The 15,622-nt window shown below is 32.6% G+C and overlaps 2 protein-coding genes across 5 annotated transcripts; one reads left to right on the top strand and one right to left on the bottom strand.

Moving 5' to 3' along the window:
- Positions 1–2,105: 2,105 nt before the first annotated feature.
- Positions 2,106–10,814, top strand: LOC123213777. Of its 3 annotated transcripts, none has more exons than XM_044633317.1 (14): positions 2,108–2,377; positions 3,341–3,431; positions 3,566–3,650; positions 3,962–4,031; positions 4,450–4,519; positions 5,726–5,795; positions 6,923–6,968; positions 7,064–7,313; positions 7,397–7,602; positions 7,724–7,798; positions 9,640–9,700; positions 9,899–9,979; positions 10,099–10,178; positions 10,362–10,814. In XM_044633317.1, the coding sequence occupies exons 1-14, from the start codon at positions 2,241–2,243 to the stop codon at positions 10,438–10,440; spliced, it is 1,401 nt and encodes a 466-aa protein (XP_044489252.1). In that variant the 5' UTR covers positions 2,108–2,240; the 3' UTR covers positions 10,441–10,814. The 3 variants fall into 3 exon arrangements, with proteins under 3 accessions (XP_044489254.1, XP_044489252.1, XP_044489253.1); XM_044633318.1 differs by lacking the exon at positions 2,108–2,377 and adding an exon at positions 2,555–3,204; XM_044633319.1 differs by lacking the exons at positions 9,899–9,979; positions 10,099–10,178; positions 10,362–10,814 and having other exon boundaries at positions 2,106–2,377; positions 7,724–7,867; positions 9,640–9,678.
- Positions 10,815–12,574: 1,760 nt separating this feature from the next.
- LOC123213776 (leucoanthocyanidin reductase-like) lies at positions 12,575–14,670 on the bottom strand. Of its 2 annotated transcripts, none has more exons than XM_044633315.1 (5): positions 14,296–14,670; positions 14,062–14,202; positions 13,736–13,985; positions 13,030–13,233; positions 12,575–12,944 (listed from the first exon to the last, which is right to left on the bottom strand). In XM_044633315.1, exons 1-5 carry the CDS (start codon positions 14,497–14,499, stop codon positions 12,700–12,702), a joined length of 1,044 nt encoding a protein of 347 aa, XP_044489250.1. In that variant the 5' UTR covers positions 14,500–14,670; the 3' UTR covers positions 12,575–12,699. The 2 variants fall into 2 exon arrangements, with proteins under 2 accessions (XP_044489250.1, XP_044489251.1); XM_044633316.1 differs by having other exon boundaries at positions 13,736–13,973; positions 14,296–14,668.
- Between the last annotated feature and the right edge of the window lie 952 nt (positions 14,671–15,622).

Raw genomic sequence — 15,622 nt, 5'->3', positions numbered from 1 at the left:
AATGTAATTAGATAATAATGTGTGATTATTTATAAAAAATAATAATAGTTATTGTTAATACACTTAATTTTGTTACCTAATTAACCATTAGTAAGAAGCACTAGAATATTTAATGATGATGACGATTAGTATTATTATTATTAACAGAATATATCAGAAAGATGGAAGAGTTCCGAATTACATCACGCAGTTGACTTTCTTATTCAAGAATGAGTACATTTTTAATTGAATTTCATGTCAAAATAGTCATACTACCATTAGTTAGGCATAGACTACAAAATGTATACATTAGAAGAACTGTTACCCAACCAAATTACGTCAAAATAATTTTTTACTATTGAAGTTGAAAAATGACTTTTTCGCACCTTTTATTAAACACTGTTAATAAAATTGATTAATTTTTAAAATAGATACATTAAAAACCCAAAAATACCCCTTATAGCTTTTAACATTTATTAAAAATAAATAACACTTTGACTCTAAAATTTGTTAAATACATTTTTGCCCATTTTTTATTTAAAAAAAATTAAGACTCTAAACAATTATTGACAATACAACGGGCATTAGCATTGGCTAAAATTACGCTTTGTCAATACTATTTTGATCAAAATTGTATTGAAATGGTATAATTTTAACTATAATGGTGTGATTATAGTCATAATTGCACTAAAATAATTCAATTAAGTTAGAATTGCACATGTTGATTTCAATTAAAATTACACTACTTTTATACGTTATACGATTCTAATTAAAATTACACCATTTTAATGTTATACTATTATTCAATTAAAATGACGTCTATTACATATTTAAAAACTAGTTAAAGTTAAAACTAGATTATAATCATTTTCTTTTTAAGAAAATAAGGATTTAAATGATAAATATTTAAATTGATATAATACAAATCCTATAAAATTCATATATTTGGTAAGTTGACGAAAACATCCCTCGACCGATCAAACATTAGTTTAACTTTTGATGAAAAGTAGGAAAATGTTAGTTCTCTAACTTCAATTTGTGAGAATTGTCATTGTGGCATAGTTGGCGTGGAATATAGTCATTCTCCCATATAAATTTGCCAAGAGTAAGTTACTTTTCCCACGCAAGCTTGGGCTAAAAACCCTTTTCCATCCATTGATGACATAAATTACACTTTTCCATCTAAACTAAACTTCATCAATGAAAAAAATTCTCACAATGTTTAAAAGTTAAATTACAAATTTTTTTTTTAATTTTTTTTTAAATTATCATATAACGTTAAATTGGAAGAAGCCTTTTAAATATTAAATTTACATTACAACTCTCTTCTTATCTTTTTTTTTTATTTTTATTCTCTTTTTTTTTTTTACCTTGATTGTCACTTCTGACAATCATTTTCATTTTTGATTCAACTTCTAAATCTACTCTCTACATCGATATCTCTATTTTCAAGTCATTTTTATAACAAAATCATCTTTTTCTATCAACAAAGTATTCCATTATTCATCTTACAAAATAATAGTGTCATTTTGTGATCTTCCTCCCTGATATGATTTGATCTCTCTCTAATCCCTATTGCACCTTTCCATCACACTTCCTTTTCATTTTCAGTTGCTTTTATACCGTGGTTTGATTGATGGCAACAGTGATAACAAGGCTTTAGGTGAAAAAATATAATTTGTGCTAAGAAAATATAATTTACTCGTTTGTAAAAGCCGGATTATTATTTTAGAGAAGGAATCAATTAATTAATTTCACTAAAATCTTAACGTGATCGGTGGAAACCCAAAAATTAAAAAAAAAAAAAAAAAAGGTTTAAGCCCACAGATTCCATAAACAACTCCACTTTCAGAAGCAGAGGCTCCCCACAAAATGTCCATTTACATAACTACCCATCAAAACTACATGTATTTTCACCTCAACCTCACCTTATCCAAACCCCGTTTAATATCTTTAGAAGCGAAAAATTAATAATGTAAACGCGCATGTGGGTTCCACCAGGCGTTCTACTTTATTCCTAGGGACCAAATTATCCATAATATTCCCATTACTAAAGATAACTGATATGGGTATTCTCGTCTATTCGATTCCCTTAAAAAAGAAAGACGTTTCTTCAGCGTGAAAGCAAAGTCAAGAACTAAAGCATCTTTGTCCATGTTATGCTCTTTAAACGTCGTTCTCTTTGATTTTTCCGCCTCATAATTAGCCATTCAATTTCATTCTTTCTGTGTAGTTACCGCAGTTCATCTGTACAGTCGAATATGTTGATTCAGAGGAGAGTTATGAGCTGGAGGAGAGTCTTTAAATCTGTTCAAGCACTTGTAGCTCATGCTTTGCTTTTCTCATTCACGCTTCTGCTCGCTCTCAAGCTTGATCACAGACTTCCTTACTCCTGGTGGTTCGTTTTTTTTCCCTTTATTTTACTAATTTAATCTTTGAAGTTTGCTATTTTCTTAATTTTATGAGTTTGTGAAATGTTCGAGATTAAGCTCTGTTTATAAGGCGGCTTACTAGAAATTCACTGAATTCATGATTTAATGTCTAGATTGTTATTATTATTATTATTATTATTTGCAAAATTGTATACACATATATAAATATCTGTGCCGTGGTTGCATTAACTTTCTCTTCTAAAAATAGTCAGTTTGTTTGAGATTTTCATGTAGGTTGTGTTTCAAATATGTCAGCCAATGTTTCAATTCATAACTTTAGCCGGTGAAGATTAAGGTGATTTAATGTTTAATTTTTATCAAATGTTGAGTGAAGTTTTGTGTATTCACTCTACCATGAAATTATTCTAATGTCTCTCCGGGAACTTGCTTTACGTAATTCTATTAGTTTCATGTGGTTATGTAATTATATTGCAAGTTTCGAAACGCTGAGCACCTAATCACATTGAGGACCACTGCTTTTTGGTGCATATGTTCTCCAATTTTTGAGTTAATCCTATCGTCATTTGTTCAGAGAGTGTTGGTAAATTATAAGATTGGAACCAAGTGCGGACTCTAACAAGGTGATGTGCTTTATGGTTTAGCATTTCAACTATGAAGTCTGATAAATTTTTAGAGATGAAGATATAAAGTGTGCAGTTTGATGTAAACACACTATTATATGTGGTGTAGGCCTACATTGTGGAATAAAAGAAGATGTGTCTATGTCATGGAAGATATTAGCAAACTAAGAAGACTATTGCAGTTTTCCTTCCATCTAGAATTCTATTTCAGGGTGTCTTTATTTATTTCTTTGGTAGTGAAGGATGTATGGATGCTTAGCTAGTACCTGCATGTAGCTGTTCATAGGGGAGGATTTCGTTTTTCTTTTTGATTATTCAATATTGTTTGATATCTTTCTTACCCTGCAGGATTACATTTTCTCCTTTATGGCTATTTCACACAATTGTAGCACGAGGAAGGTTTTCCTTACCGGCTCCATCATTGCCTCATGATCGACATGTATGACATAATCTCTCAATCTTTTTTCGTATGTTGTGTTTCTTGTCTCACAATAAACTGGTGTTTTGCAAATTTATTTTGTTCTTTAAATAACTACGGTGGCAAAATTTAAGCACTTGTTTTTTCTTGCACAGTGGGCCCCATATCATGCTGTCATGGCAACGCCATTGCTTGTTGCTTTTGAGTTACTCCTTTGTATACATCTTGAGAGCAGTTATGGTAATTGGTCAACTTCATTAACAACATTTTTCTAGAGATACTGCAGGGGAACAAACTTCAACTTTTATCTTTTTAAAGAAATAGGTTGTCTTATTGTTATTTATTATTTGCTGATGCTAGTTACCACTGATGGATTCTGATTAATGGAATTATTTGTTACATTGGTTAGTTTTTCTGTTCATGAATAAACATGTTTATTGACTTCAATTAATGTACTTGATGAATGTTTATTGATTAGAATACCTGTCTTAATCATTCTGCAAGTGTTATGATCCAATAAATTTACTTCTATCACTGTGAATGTGTTGCAGTTGTAAACTTGAAGATAGTGTTTGTGCCTTTGCTGGTTTTCGAAGCAGCTATTTTGATTGACAATATCAGGTACAATTTTTAAACCAGTAAGTTTATTAGTAGATTGTGTATTTTGAATATTTTCTTTGACAAGCATTTATATAATTGTTGCACTGATACATAGTTAAATATTTTACACAACTTTGACTCCAAATTTGCAAGAATCAGGAAAGAAGCCAAACAGACTCCTTGAACACACCTGTTGCGTAATATTTGACTGGTAATAGCCATGCGATTTGTTCGCATACTCCAAAGATTGAAAATACATTTTCAATGGCTTAACATTCTTGTCAAACCTAAACATTGAGTAAGTTGGGAATCCTGTCACTGAATTGAATAATGAAGTATGAGACTTGCAGTGAACAGCCATTCTTTATTTTTACTTTTATTTCTATTTATTTAATAATTCTTCTCCTGCTGTGGTAACCAAATATTTCTTTTGTTATAGGATGTGTAGGGCATTAATGCCTGGAGATGAAGAAAGCATAAGTGATGAAGCGATATGGGAAACCCTTCCTGTAAGTCACTAGTTATTTTATGATTAAAAAAATTGTCTGGTAGATACTATATGATTTAAAAAATGCTTGAACAAATGCTAATCTTGGTTGGCATCATTGCTCAAACAAAGTTAGTAAAACACTTTTTCTTTCCTGATATGTGGACTAAACAATTTATGGCTTTGATCTTCGCATTGCCAATAAAATGACTAGCCATATAGTGTCAAGAAAAATATATACAGATGATAGAAACCTGCTTATCCTCTTATTGCCTTGCATCAGCTGACATGATTGTTGGTGCCAAGGTCAAAGGATCACAAGGCTTATCATAGATGTTTTCTGGTAGATGGATAAGATCATTGGCAATCTGTCAGCAGTCTGATTGGATGATCTTTTAATACTGATCATAGTGTACTCTGACTGAAGTTTAGAACTGTGGATGCCATTCTGTATTTTGTGTTACTCTATATCTGATAAGAAGCTCGACTTGACCAACTTTCTGCATGATAAGACTATCATGTTGTAGTTGACTGTCCTGTTTTTGCGATTTCTGAATACTGCTATAATTACATGTATGATATTATTTTTTCCCTTGTATGCTAAAGTAAGCTGTCTATGAAGTGCTTCCACCACAATGTAAGAATATATTAAAATTAGGTTATTGGGAATCTAGTAATGTGTTGAAGTCTGCCTTTCCAAACTGCCTATAAGTTATCGTTGCTATTACATCATGCCCTTGACAGTTCATTTAATACTTTCTTTGATGTTAAGCTTATTATGCTCATGGAACATTTGGGTCAGGCATGCATATTTTGCTTAGCATTTTCCCTTTTTTAGGACCTTGATTCAAATTTAACTCTTGTAATTGCACTTCTCTTGTTTAATTTCATTTTCAACAATATCTTGATTCAGAAGTTGACAAAGGAGAACATGATTTTTACCTCATAAGTAAAATTTTCATGCAAAGAGAAAACAATAAAGAGGATGGTATTCAATGTTTAATACCATCCTTTTTCTGCACTGATAATATGTTGTGCAGCTTAACTTTTGAGTTATACTTGCTAACAGTACTATTACCTTGGGAAAGTACTGGAACAATGAAGATATATATATGTTTGGTGTAATGCTCGACTTTCATATATTTTATGATGCTATAATTTTTTAGAATTTATATTTTGGATTTCTTTCTAGAGTTTTGATATTAAATTATTAACCTTTGGTTTCTAGCACTTCTGGGTTGCAATATCTATGATCTTCTTCCTTGCTGCAACAATATTCACTCTTCTGAAGTTATGCGGTAAGTTGTTTATCTGCAAAGAATGACAACTGCATGTATTATGGCACTTTTTGATCTGTATACCTCTTTTCATATTTATTCTGAGAAATTTTGCTGTGGAACCATTGTATAGTTGTACTTAAATTTATAATTTCTTGGTTTCTGATTATACAAATGTTGATTTGTTGATGCTTTCTCTAGTAAATACGTTATCCTATTTTGTTAATCTTCTACAATAGGCACTCTATTTGTTTTTTTGCGTACTCATTAATTGAGTTAAGAATTTTTATTCTTCCCTTAAGAGGAAGAATATCCAGTGTTATGCAAGTTAATCTGCTTGATTGTCAGTTGAGATGGTTGAATTTTCAAATTGGTTTAGCCCCTATGTGATAATTATTTGCTGTTATTGTTGTTCTTTAAAATGGGCCATGTTTATGTTCATACACCATGTTGCTAGTCCTATCTAGATTTTTTACTTTGTTTCCTTAGGTGTTTTGTTTTATTATTTTTATTTTAAATAAAATAATGGAGCTATACTTTCTCTGGTTTGCGTTTTACAATCTGCTGAGTCTTGTTATATCAAGTGAAAGCTTAGTATGCCCTAGCATTGCTCCCAAGAACTTACTGAGTCTTGTGAACTCTAATGTGGATGAGAGATGGTAAAAAATATAGTCTTTAAGAATTTCTCCTTTACATATACAAACAAAAAGGTAAGAAGCACTCTCTCATTACAAGCATTATAATATTGTTTTTATTTTGATTGCCAAATATTCTGAATTGATGGAGTTTTAAATTCTGGTCATCATTGTCAATGTTAGTTTTGTTCTAAGAAGGGCTGAGATAGGCTGATAATATTTTTAAAGAAAAAAAGCAATTTAAGGCATCTAGTGCCCAATAATATGTCATATGAAGTCTTCATCTGCTAGGCTTGGTGATTGTTCATATGCTTGCAAACTTTCCATTCACATTAACTTCTTGTACTTTGGATTTTATCATAGTGTCTCTTTTTAAGTGCATGTATTTATCTGGCTAACTTTTTTTTTCCTTTTGCGATATCATTTGGTACTGGACCACTGGTTGTCTTATGTGACATTTATCTGTACGGTGGATTATCTTTGTTCCCCTAACTTGTGTTTAACTACATACAGGTGATGTTGCTGCCCTCGGTTGGTGGGATTTGTTTATAAATTTTGGGTAAATTTTAGCGATCCTTATAGCAATGTTTGATAAATGAAGTTATCTTTTTGTGTCTAACATGTTTTGGAATGATAATGCATATACTTTGGCAGAATTGCAGAGTGCTTTGCTTTTCTTGTTTGCACAAGGTGGTACAATCCGGCAATTCACAGGCACTCTTCCCTTAGAGAATCCAGTTTGTCTCCATTACCTATAACATATTTTGACCATAATAGAGGCTTTGTAGTTTCTGCTGATGACCGGCATCAGAGTAGTGGGATATGCAACCTACAAGACATTGGTGGACATATTATGAAAATCCCATTCATCTGTTTCCAGATTCTACTTTTTATGCATTTAGAGGTATTATAGAGTGCCTGTCTGTGGTTAATTTTAGTAGCTTTTGATGAGTTTTAAAAAGTTAAAGTGCGTCTCTGTCCTCTCAGGGAACACCATCTGGTGCTAGACATATCTCATTCCGGGTTATTTTTGCTCCTCTGTTTTTGATACAAGGAGCTGGGGTTGTGTATGCTGCATATAGATTGATTGAGAAGATTGCTCTTTTATTACATAGCAGTATTGCGGTTGGAAGATGCTTGACTGTTGCATCAAAAGCTTGTGATTGCTTGGACTTCTTGCATCATGGTTCCAGGTAATGGTATATTCTAAAGTGATTCAAAATTTCGATGGCCCTAGATCCCTCCTGGACAGATAAGGGCCAATGGTAAGATGTTTTGTAATGTCAATTGCCCGTGATTCATTCCCGTTAACAGGTTGCTGGGTTGGTGGTCAATTGATGAAGGAAGTCGAGAAGAACAGGCTCGACTCTATTGTGCCGACACTTCTGGGTTTGTTTCATATACCACATTTTAGGAGTTGCTTATTTGTTTTTTGACAGAAGTCTGATGTATCTCAATGTGAGTCATTGATATGTTTTGGATTATCCTTTTGACTAAATGGTGAATTTTAGATATTTTTATCTGACTAGAAAAAGGCTTTAATTATGGCTTTCTTTATGATTATAGAACATCTGAATTGATTGTCTTAGCCAAAAAAGTCAGGGTTACTTCTAGGACACCATTTTTTTATTGGTCAAAACCTTATGTCTTGGCCACCGCCACCATCTCCCTAATACTTACTAACGCCTCCATATAAACAACAACAATAACCTTTAACCTCTCAAAATGTCTTCTCTTAACCATCACCATCATTCATCAGCTTTATCAACCCTGGTCCACCACCATTGTCACCACTGTTACCATTATTGTTCTTATTTTGATTTCCTTGTTTTTTGTAACATGTAAAATATAAACAACAATTCAGTGTGAGAAAATATGTGACAAAATGTTGGTTTTCGAATTAATGTTATTGTAAAATGCAAACACATTGAGAATATCTGTCATACTTGGACACCTAAATTCATTTAGACAAGATTCAGATTTATTTAAATTTCTGATAGAAAAACAATCACCGTCTTAGCGTCTTCATGTTTGATTCTATATACCTAATTTGGTTCTCATAATTGTTGACTGTTTAGGCTAGTACTTGATGTTGGTATGATGCAGTGCAAAATACTGAACTTGGATGCTTCACTGATTGAACTAGTAGTTTCTTTTCCATATACCATGTTCCATAAAGTTGAAAATTGAAATTAATCTCTAATACATACATAATACATACATATATAGATTCTATGGCTAAGCCTAGTCCACACGTTACATTTTAAAATGTAGCTTCAGTTACATATAGGGGTGGATTCAGGCCAAATCAAGTCCAAACACCCTTTGGTTCGAGTTCGACTCAAATAGAAAATGATCTGGCTCGTCGAGCCAAAATTAAGTGTGGGATGAAAAAGGGCCAAAATTAAGTGTGGGATGAAAAAGGGCTCAGCTTGGTTCAGTTCGAGTTTAACTTGAATCAATGGTTCGAATTCATAGCTCAGTTTGATTCGAATTGACGGTTTGAATGTATAGTTCGGATTCGTGGTTTAAGTTTGTGGTTCATTAACAAAATTTGAACTAAGTTAAATTGAGCCGAATCGGCTTTTGAGACCAAACCGGTTCAAACCATATCTAAGGTTAGTTATATATTCAAATAATTTGAATATACACCAAAAAACTGTCATAATCATATTTCAGCCTTCTGAACTATTTCTTTCCACGGTACGGATTCCCTAAGAGTTCAGTCAGTGTATATATGCAAATGTACATCGTTGCATATGCATGAATGCTTGCATAAAATATCAAGGATTCTGGTTCTGACTTCTGTTGCATTTGAATCAGTACAGAATGCAAAAACATTTTCATTGCCATTTATTGCATATTTAATGTGTCACAATGCCAAGAACAGTGGAAAAAGTTAGTGATGATGACACCGTTTCTTCTTGTGTCCTTACAGATCTGTTTTATTTGAGGCTTTAAATTCCTAGTTGTCTGTTAACGAAAAATGGTACTTTTAGTGCCACCATGTTGGATTTAACAAATTTTTGATAATTTGCTTTGACAAATGGTGTGATCTTGCTTTTGACTGCTAGTACATCTGAGCCAATCAGGCTGGCTGATAGTTTTTGTAATATGTTTGATTTGAAGCTTTTAAGTTATAATGTATCTATGTACATTATGCAGTACTTGAGAGATAATTGATATTTTTTGTTTGTTGCCTAACCATTCCTTTGATGGTTATTGTTCAGATACAACACCTTCTCACCCGATGTTGTGAAAAAATTGCCTAAAAAGGAACTTGTTGAGGAGGTAAATACTGCATAATCAATGTTTCGGCTTTGAATGATTACATTGTACTCTTTCTCCTAGTGCTCTTCCTGTTTTAGCTACTGCTTTATCTAAACACAGCATTTATATTATATTCAATTTAATTAAAATGTTGATGTACTGTTTTATTATCTTTGGAGGCACCTTTAATTTTACTTTTATTATTATCTTTTGCTGCAGATTTGGAGATTACAAGGTGCACTAAGTGAACAAACTGAAATCACGAAGTTTAGTCAGCAAGAGTATGAAAGACTTCAAAATGTATTGTTTAAGAACAAACTTGTTCACCTTCAAAAAGATTAATTTCAGTCTTTGGTTCAGTTTTCTTTTTTCAAGGTAAGTTATAAAGGGGCTCACATTTTTATTGTTGAATGTATCAGGAGAAGATTCTATGTAGAGTTTGTTTTGAAGAACAAATTAGCATAGTCCTGCTTCCATGCAGACATCACATCCTATGCAGGTACATTTTTCCTCCTCTTAAGGATGCATATTATTGAAGCCATTCTAGAATATTAAATGTTTTCTTGTAAAGAAGAATACTGTTATTGTTTTCTTGGATGTAAAATCCCTGATGCCATACCCGGTTGTTCAATTTCGGGATAATCTGAATTTAGAGAATTGACACTCGTGTTTTTCATGGCAGCACGTGCAGTGAGAAGTGTAAGAAGTGCCCCGTCTGCCGTGTCTTTATTGAAGAGAGACTGTCCATATACGATGTTTAGCATTAGCTTTGTCTGCGGAGACTTCAGAATTGACTGCATTCTCAACCAGTACCAAGATTAAAAGGTGAAGAATAACTTTTCCTCTTAAGAAACTGTAATTGGGTTGGGTCTTTTAATTGTGATGGGACAACGTCTAACGTCTATTTTATATTTGTATATAGTTTCTGTGTAAAAATCATTAAAGCCCGTTTTCAAAATTTTATCGAATCCGAACCTGTAATTTGAAATTTAATTTTAGTGGAGTTGACCTTTTGATTCTTAAAAAGAAGCAACAAAAAAATTGTTGTTAAAAGAAATTAGGTACATTCATGTCAATGTAATACAATTATTCCATTATGGTGAACTTGTTGAAACATTCGGTTTCAATTATTCTACTCGCTCAATCATTTTTAGTATGTTAATTTTGTTAGGCCAAAGGACTATTTCCCACTCAAAGTAGGTTGATTTCTCAAAGTTTTCTTATTAATTTTAAAATTTTCATTTATTCACTTATAACTGGTTAAAATTTATCTCATTTTTTCTTTAAAAATTTAAAAACTAACATTTTTTTTCCTAAATTAAATTTTGAAAAATCAAATTTTTTTTTTAGAGTTTAGTTTCGATATCTCGTTATTCTCTTTGGCACCATTGTCAACTGTTTCTCCCTCCCAATGGTTCTCTTTCCACCAACAGTCTACCTCAACGTTATACCATCCTTTCGATGATCGAGAGACGTCATCTGAGAAAAAAGAATCGTTTTTTTAGACGAAGATGAGACTAGAAAGATAATTTCTTTTTTCAAACGACATCTTTCAGGCATTAGAGGGGTTGAGATCGACTGTCGAAAGAAGGGGAACTATTGGGAGGGAGAGACAACTGGTGATGGTGTCGAAGAGAGTGATCAAATTTGAAACTAAACTTTAGAGAAAAATCTGATTTTTTCAAATTTGGTTTAAGAGAGAAAAATTAATTTTTTAAATTTAAGAAAAAAATAAAATCATATTTAAATTTATTTTTAATATTAAAATAAAATGATATTTTTATTTTTAAAATAAATAAATTTAAATGATTAGAGATAGGTAAATAAAATTTTTACCGTTGACCTCCCGGGGGTTGGGGAGGTTTTGGAAAATCATTTAAATTTATTGAGTAGTTAGTTACGTCAAAGGGTCTGCGAGCCGCCCTTGTTTTTATTTAGCGTGACTTGTACTGTAGGAACACGTGGGCTGACCTACGAGTCGTGCAGTTGGTGTCAGGAGCCGTAAAGTTTGACTTGCGGGCTGACCCAGATACATGGTATGGTGCATAATTTTTTAATTTATTAATTATTTTAAAAAATTTATTATTTATTTATTATTACATAAGTAATTCAAATAATTTATATAAGAAATCTAAAAATATTTATTAATATTATAGAAATTTAAAAAGTAATAATAAATTTATTATTAATTTTATGAAAAAATAAAAAAATCTAAATTTATTAATTATTTATTATTATTCTTATGAGAAAAATTAAAAAAATAGTATAAAAAATTTAAAATATAAAATAAAAATTATTTAAAAAATGAAAAAGATATAATTAATAGATTAGTCTATCAAAAACTTACAGATCAACTCATTAAGAGGTTGGACACAATACAATATATTGTAACAAAGCTCGTAATCGTGTAGACTTTAAGTTTGACACAATTCATAAACACGGTGAACTTTATGAAATTCGGTCTGATCCATTACCCTTTTTAGTGTTGAACATTGTCTTAAAACCCTAATTAATTGATCTCAATTTTAATCAAGTGAATAAGTTTTAAACTATGGTTCAATTTTTAGGCCTGATCAACAATTATAATGATGTGATATTGATGTTACATGATTAGAATTCTTAAATTTTGATGATGTGATGTTAACATCACCAACTAATTTCCGGATGAATCAAATTTAACATCATCGTCGTTAGACGAGAGCATTATAATGATAAAATAGATACATTCATGTGGGTTAAGGATTATATAAAATTAACATTAAATGGGATATAATATAATTGTTTAATTTTTTTAATCAAATATTTATTTAAAAAAAGAAAAAGGATGTTAATCATTGGTGCAGGCTGTACGCATATTTGCAGCAAGAATAACCAAAGCCATCATGGAATAAGAAATTACACAAGTACATATTTATTTAAGTCATGGCTGCGACATGGTTGGAAACAAGATGACATGAGAATGACCGTAATTTAAAAAAAAAAAAAAAAAACAAGGAAAACAGTAAAGAGGTGTATAAATATCAAGAACAAATGGGAGTGGATGTCTGGGAGGACGGCAGTGACCTGTCTTCAGCCTCCATAGACTTGTAATTTAATTGGAGGGCAAAGTCAGTGAAACAATCATCCAAGCTACGAAATTGTTCATCAGGATAAAGATTGTTCACTTCAATATCACCATGGCCATCGATAGAAAAATTCACTTGACAACCCTTAATGAATATATCATGTGTGAACGATGCAACAACACTTTGTGGTATAACATTCTCTGCACCCCCAAAAAAATAATAAAGAAATTTGTAAACTTAATTTTACACAAAATTTTAAATTTAAGTTATGGGATTCGAAAGAACCTGCAGCTGCTGCAAGGAGATCATCCTCAGAAACAGTCACTCTTGGTAAAGTTCTTCCAATTTTCTTTTCCCATAAACATGCAAGCTCGTTAATGCTATAACAATTGGAGGGTGGTCGAAAATGAACGGACTTGTTTACAGTTCGAATGTCATCAGCAATTTTGACGGTGAATTTTCCAATATCAGTGCCAGCAATAAAGTATGCTACAGAAGAACAAGTCAATATATATATAGACTAATATTAGTTGTTGAAAATATTAACTAAGTCATAAATATATTGGTAAATAAATCAAGAGAAAAACGTCAAACCGATTTATTATTGTTTTCTGCTTTTGAAAAATCGACAGGATGTGAACAGTATTTACTCGGCCCCGCCCAACCACTATTTTATGCATAACTACCATTCCGACAAATTGAAACAAATAAACTAAAATTTAAATCTTCTTAAAATTTGTCTTAAAATAAATGCAATTGGAAGTTGAGAAATGAAAAGGACAAGGCAAGATAATGTATATAGTACTGAAACATACACTTTGAAGACAAATTCAACTAAATTTATGCATTTCAAACCTAATTTTGTATGAAATGTTTGAAATGGGCACTGGAGAACAAATTCTTTTTAGCTTTATGCGATACAAGGTTCTCCTGGGGAAACTTAACTATTAAGATTACCTCAGTCAACTTCATACTAGTCGTAATTGCGTACCTTTGACGCTGCCATCACCGTAGATTTCAAACTGATCCAACGGAGGGAGAACTTCTGAAGGGTGGTGATTGTCGTAATAGGGCCACGAAGCTATTGAATTGCAACAAATGTAGGTGTACGGCACGGCAAGTTCTTCAATTAAACGCCTGACTCTGCGCTTTTCTTTGTACATGATGAGCCCCGGCTCCACCGGGTCAGCTCTGTCCACGTCATGCCCGAATTCTGATGGCAAAAATCTCTGCAATTGACACTCCCGCCATTAATAATAACGTAAATACTCTAAGATAATATGTCCTCCAAGCTTAATACATATTGCATTTGCATACCTTAACAGTACCAACAGCTTTAATGGCCTCCACCAGTGGCAGCTGGTCCAATATTTTCTCACCGCCAACAACTGATATCACGATGTCAATCTCCTGCTCTTTCAGTATTTTTTCCATTGCTTCCTTGTCACTTATCGATCCCTTCATGTATAAAGAAAAATACAAAAATAAAAACCAAGCAAGCATAAAAACAGTAACATAAATGATCAAAGATATTGGGAGAGTGATTAATACATGTAATATTTCAGCGCCCTTTTTTTGAAGTTGCTGGATGATTTTAGCCTTACTAGGGCTAGTGACACTGGAGTGGACGAGAACATATGTGGGTCGACCTGAGCCGAGGCTGGCGTCGGCTACAAAATGACCGATGAAGCCGGTGGCTCCAATGATCAGAACCCTGCTGCTCTTGGCTGTGGAAATAGCGGGTGACACAGTCATTTTCTTTCTTTCCTTTTCTTTTTTCTTGCAAGTGCTTCTTTCAGAGAAAACTAAATGAAGAGAAGGAAAAGATCTGATCGAATCGAGTTGGTTTGTTGTTTAGTCACTAAAGGCGTATAGAAGTTGGAAAGGCTTTAATAAAAGTTTTACGAGATTGCGGGATCATATGTCGCAACATACATATAAATAAGAAATTTAATGGGGCTAATCTTCCAACTAACCGTCAACAGAGAATTTCCATCATTTTTTTGCTGACACAACCCTTTCATCGATAAACCTTAGTCTTTAAGTATTAAAGTAATATCTACTCAGTAATGTTGAAATGTAGCTCGATGGATCTTGACTGGTAGCCATTGCCAAGAACCTCGTGAAGAGGGAAAATGGGAATAAATCCAATCAAATTTCGATGCAGATAATGACTAAATTTACTTTGTCAAAATTATATTTACCCAAAGCATTAATTAAATTATATAATAATACGCATAAATCAATTCAATTTTTTTTCTTCCCCCGATGGGATTGACTAAGGTATCCGTATTTTTATAAAGATATTTTTTACTTTTATTTTTTTTATAAATGTAGGGTCTTCACTTTTGACTCTCCTTTCTCAACCCATATCCGCCACATGTATCTCTCTTGCTCCATTTCAAATACCTCCTTTCCCCCTCCTCTGCCACCTCCACGGAAGTTTCAAATAGAATCTTAATAGCTTGATCACCTCTCTGCCCACCAAGTCTTTGAAATACGAGAAAGATTACTACACCAAAACAAACCCACCAATGAAGCAAGACCTGAGATACAAAAATAAAACAGAGAAAAAATTGTTATGTGAGATCATTCTGACTCTAAAGCCTCTTAACTTTTTTCCAAGAAAAAAACTTTTGGTAAGACTTTCATCTCAGGTTAAACATCAAACGTTAAAAAAACTTACAGAGGACACCTTGCGTCACCCTCTCTTCCCCATCTCAACCGCCCCACTTCATCATACTGATGGATGTAATTGTGAGTCAATGCATTAGACTGTCATTGGATCGTCCGGACTCACTTTTCTGTATCCATGATTGATACTGCTGTTGTCAGTCATGAAGTTGCAGGGGATGATTTTCTCGTTTTGAAATGGGGT

The sequence above is a fragment of the Mangifera indica genome, chromosome 4, assembly GCF_011075055.1.
Source record: "Mangifera indica cultivar Alphonso chromosome 4, CATAS_Mindica_2.1, whole genome shotgun sequence".
NCBI lineage: Eukaryota > Viridiplantae > Streptophyta > Magnoliopsida > Sapindales > Anacardiaceae > Mangifera > Mangifera indica.
This window is presented reverse-complemented; position numbering and strand designations above follow the sequence as displayed.